Source organism: Gordionus sp. m RMFG-2023, chromosome 2 (assembly GCF_954871325.1).
Source record: "Gordionus sp. m RMFG-2023 chromosome 2, tfGorSpeb1-WG-v2, whole genome shotgun sequence".
Lineage (NCBI taxonomy): Eukaryota > Metazoa > Nematomorpha > Gordioida > Chordodea > Parachordodidae > Gordionus > Gordionus sp. m RMFG-2023.
This window is the reverse complement of record NC_088776.1, coordinates 19993987-19998778: the sequence shown is the minus strand read 5'-3', so window position 1 is coordinate 19998778 and position 4792 is coordinate 19993987. Positions and strand designations below refer to the sequence as shown.

Here is a 4792-nt window from a genome sequence, read left to right as displayed (position 1 = left end):
AGCCGGGCTTAGACTAAATATCTTTTTGTAAATATACCCAGACCGGGCCTTATTTTTTTAAGTCAAATATAAAACTTTTTTAAAAAAACTTTGAATCCGGGGTGCAAATGTCGACCCCTACACCTTCTGAGCGATGGAAAGCAGAATACCCCCTTAAAAAGTACCTCACCCCCCTTCAAAAAAATGGTTAATTATTTTATGGCACGAAATTTCAAAAGTAATTTTTATTGCATAAATCTTAAATATATAATATAAATAAAATGTAAAAAAATTTATATTTTAAAAATATTATTTTTAAATAATTTAGACAAATTAGGGGAAGAGAAAGCGAAAGAGTTTATAATTTTATCAATATTTAATTGTTAAATAAATTATTTTCCATTGATAAAGTGGTTAAATTATTAAGAAATGGATCTTTCATGGTACAGTCAAAACCGTTTAATTGCGAAAGCTTGGGACCGAAATATTTAAAAATTTCGCAATTATCCGATATTTCGAATTATACGATTAAAATTCAACAATTTATTTATTAAAAATCAGTTTGTGTTTTTTATAAAGATATTTATCATCTATATATATTTTAATCAAATAAGCCATCAAACTTTGCAATAAATACAATTTTTAATTAATGTAACCAACTATATATTTTAATTTGAATAAGTTATGTAACGAATAAAAAAACTAAATTTTAAAAATTTATCTTATTTGTTGAAACATATGATCATAGCTTTTTTTTCTTCCCACCAATAATCCTATATTTTTATCGTCAATTCATCAAGTTATTATTTTATAAAAAGTATTCAATTAATTTAGATCAATCAAATAATATTAAAATATCTGAAGCACTTGAAAGTAATGTGATATATTTTGATATATATACTTTCTCTAGATCTAGACATGATTATAGACAGAAAGGAACAAAGAAAACAAGACTTAATTATAAAAAGATTGTAATTATTTATGTATTAGCATTATAGTTGTTGATAAATTATTTTTTATTGAATAAAATTATAATTAAATTTGTTTACTTGATTTTATCTCATTTTTTATTTAAGATATGTAAGAATTAAAGCAAAAAAAAGCTTTTATGAAAGATAATAACATTTTTTCCTTTACAATACCCTAATATTTATTTCCATTAATTTTAACTACTTTTGTCATTTTACCTTCATTAAATTTACTGAAATATAATTTTACACAAATATATTATCACTTTTTAAATTCTAATTTATTATTAAAGCCAAATTTTAAAATATTTTGCCTAAAAACTGGAAACAATAAGATTAATATAAAAGAATTTAAGTTTATTAAGTGTTTTGTTTTCATTCACATGATATTTGATTTAAAATCCTATGCTTATTCAAATCTTATAAATTCTAATATTATAAATGTAAATGTATTAACAGACCATGCTGGAATGAAAGTTTATTAATGCTTTATAACATAAGATTTTATTTGAACTAATTTTATTATACATGTATCACAATTATTATAAAGTAATATAAGATTTAATAAAAATATTTTGTGATAAGAGTTTGGCTAGACTCTGGTGTAAATAATTCTTTTTCCACTATATTCTCTAGCTTTCTTAGTGAATCTTGATCCCTTAGATGTTCATGAGCATATTCAAGAAAAGTATAATAACCATTAAGAGCCTGATTTTTTGTAATTAAATGATCAGATATCTCTAGGTTCCCTTCGTCATTCTCGGAGCTTTCATAACCTTCTATAAAAAATAAGATTAATTAAAATTTTAAGTAATTAAACCTTCCAACTCTAATCTTATCTGATTACAAATATCCTGATCATCTAAAATTCCATGGCAGCTAGCATCATCATCGTGTAACACATATTCTTCAAATATGGGATCAAATTCATCTTCTTCGTTGTCAGTTAATGCTATTTCATCCTCCGATTCCCAATCAAATGCCATAGACTTATCAAAAAATTTAGCTTCAATAAAACACTTTATGATTGTGGTACTTGTCACCTCACCCCATGCAAATTTTATAAGATAGAGGCTATCATATAGTGTAAATCTTTTATAAAAAGAAATGGTGTCATTTCCTTCCATCAATGTTATCATTTTTCTCATGATACCCTTTCTATAATGACATTTAAAGGATCTAATTGCACCCATGTCCAATGGTTGAATTAATGATGTTGTATTTGCTGGTAAAAAAATTAATTTTATATTGTTAAATGTTAATTTTGTTTTGTGACAAGATGCATTGTCACAAAACAATAAAATTTTCTTCTTTAATGAGGAATCCCATTCTTTAAGAATATCTTCAAAAGTTGAGGTTGTCATCCAGCTGCTTTTATTGGAGTAGTATTTAACTGGTAATTTTTTATTTTTATAGCACCTAGGGTTTTTAAATTTCCCTACAACATATAACTTTTTATCAGATCCATCCCCATTTATGATAAATAGAACTGTGACCTTTTCCTTGTCTGGTTTGAAGCCCAGTGGTTGAGTTCCACTAAATTCCATTGTGCCCTTTGGTAATGCTCGGTAGTATAGTCCTCATCACAATTGTAAATATTACTCCTTTGATAATCTTTATCAGAGATGGGAGTGTATTTCTGCTCCATTCATTTGCATTAATAATATCTGCACTCCCCTTTTCATTGCAAACATTATGAAAATTTATATTCTGTCTTTTCCTAAATCTCTGCAACCAGCTGCTAGTAGTAATGCCTATAATTTATATATATATAATATAAAAACTTATAATTATCTTCATTGAATGTTTGGCTAAAAAACATAGCTTTTTCTAACATCACTAGCCCATTTAGACTGCAATTTTTACTTCGCATTTGTGTAAACCAAACCAATAAAGCTGCTTCTGTCTTTGGGTAACAACTCATTCTAACTCTTTTAGTTGTAGGAGGTTTATTCCTTAGAAATTGTGAGCATAGATTTTCTTTATTCGCTATTATTGTCGAGACGTGGCAATTGTAATTTGATTCTAATTGTGTTTTTGATGTAGTGTTTAATTTATCAATTATTTCTTTTTTATGCTTCAGGGTTAATGTTTGGAATGATTTTTTTACCATTTTTATATTAATTTCTGGCGTGGTAATGAATGAATGAATGAATGGAAAAAGGTTAAATAAAAAAAATGATGAATAATTTTTTTCGATAAATTTTTTTTATTTTTTCACTTATCCGATTAAATTAACGTTATTGTTATATAAATGGGACCTGAAAAATTTTTCAATTATCCGATATTTCGCAATTAACCGATTCGCAATTATAAATGTAATTTAACATTATACCATAGTAGTTATTATCAAAATCGCGGGGTTTTTTCGCATTTAAAAGTTTTTGCACTTAAGCGATATGCAATTAAACGGTTTTGACTGTACTACAACAGGGCCGTAGGTTCAAGCCCACAATATCTGGAAAAAATATCCAAGCATTCAAACTAACCTTTAACATTAAAAAATCTTAATATAGGTTCAAGCCTACAATATCTGGATAAAATATCCAAGCATCCAAGATATTAATATTTAAAAAGATTTTCTCAAGCCCACCTTCCCTAATAATTTTGAAATTCCCAATATAGGTTCAAGAAAAAAGCATCCAAGATCTTAATATTTAAAAGAATTACTCTACCCCACCTTCCCTAATTTTGAAACCAAGCCCAAAATTTATAATTAATGAAGAGGAAATCTCTAATTTACCAATTATTCTACAGGTAAAATATATTACTTTATAAAAATAATAACATAAGACTAACATTTAACATTAAAAAATCCCAATATAATTTTGAAAAAAATTATACTTGATAAATAAGAGAATGTTCTATTTTGTAGGTCCTCGCTATCCCTAGTGCGTTTCTTTTTTTGATTGATCTGCCATCTTTTTCTTTTTATTAATGATGGATAAATCACCACCTGTACAATCATTAACTGAGGTTAGGACATGGCTTGTTACCTAAAATAAAAACAAAATAAATAAAAAAAATAAATGCATTGAACCTGATGAGGAGTCAATATACCACCTGTAAAATCATTAAGTGAGGTTGGGACATGGTTTGTTATCTAAAATAAATACAAAAGAATAAATAAAAAATATATTAATGTATTAAACCTGAAGAGGAGTCAATATTAGATTAACCTCTCTAGAACTAAAATGAAAAGTATAACCTTTTTAGTATATATAGATGAATAACTTTATTTTGCATTATGTCTAAAAATATTTTCTATAAAAAGAATAAAATAACATCAATAAAAAAATAAAATAAGTACGTACCGATGACATGACGTAGCGATGACATGACGTCACGATGACGTAGTGAGGACATCGGAAAATTATAATAAAGATATTTTATTTTACCTTCAAACTAGTGTATTTTATGCTGCACTTTATTTGATTATTATCTATATTATAATTTTCCGATGTCCTCACTACGTCATCGCTACGTCATGTCATCGCTATGTCATGTCATCGCTACGTCATGTCATCGCTACGTCATATCATCGCTACGTCATGTCATCGCTACGTCATGTCATCGCGACGTCATGTCATCGGTACGTACTTATTTTTATTTTTTTTAGTTTATTTTTTTTTTATTTTTTTTATAGAAAATATTTTTAGACATGAAGCCCAATAAAATACAACTCAAAATAAAGTTAGCCTTATATATATTTTTTTTATACTCTTTTATATTATAGAATACATTAATTTTAGCTTCTGATAATGTCCCAACTATTTCTAGGGAGTTGAACCTAATATTGGCTCCTCTTCAGGTTCATTGCATTTATATTCTTTATATTATTCTTT

General features: G+C 26.5%; 1 protein-coding gene and 1 long non-coding RNA gene across 4 annotated transcripts; one reads left to right on the top strand and one right to left on the bottom strand.

Annotated features, from left to right (window-relative positions):
- The first annotated feature begins 709 nt into the window (after nt 1-709).
- LOC135925325 (uncharacterized) lies at nt 710-1023 on the top strand. Its single transcript, XR_010571616.1, has 2 exons — nt 710-852; nt 890-1023. It is a non-coding gene; the product is annotated as an uncharacterized LOC135925325 (long non-coding RNA).
- A 463-nt stretch (nt 1024-1486) lies between these two features.
- LOC135923835 (jerky protein homolog-like) lies at nt 1487-2933 on the bottom strand. 3 transcript variants are annotated; one of them, XM_065458802.1, is made up of 3 exons: nt 2732-2933; nt 1768-2688; nt 1487-1726 (listed from the first exon to the last, which is right to left on the bottom strand). In XM_065458802.1, exons 2-3 carry the CDS (start codon nt 2492-2494, stop codon nt 1509-1511), a joined length of 945 nt encoding a protein of 314 aa, XP_065314874.1. In that variant the 5' UTR covers nt 2495-2688; nt 2732-2933; the 3' UTR covers nt 1487-1508. The 3 variants fall into 3 exon arrangements, with proteins under 3 accessions (XP_065314874.1, XP_065314875.1, XP_065314873.1); XM_065458803.1 differs by having other exon boundaries at nt 1768-2685; XM_065458801.1 differs by having other exon boundaries at nt 1768-2933.
- Nucleotides 2934-4792: the final 1859 nt, after the last annotated feature.

Bases quoted from the DNA above. Each gene is read 5' to 3' on its own strand.
- LOC135923835 (XM_065458801.1), bottom strand. From the start codon at position 2,494: ATGGAATTTAGTGGAACTCAACCACTGGGCTTCAAACCAGACAAGGAA. The intron at 1,727-1,767 runs GTTTAATTACTT...TATTTTTTATAG, and splicing joins GATAAGATTAGAGTTGGAAG to AAGGTTATGAAAGCTCCGAG.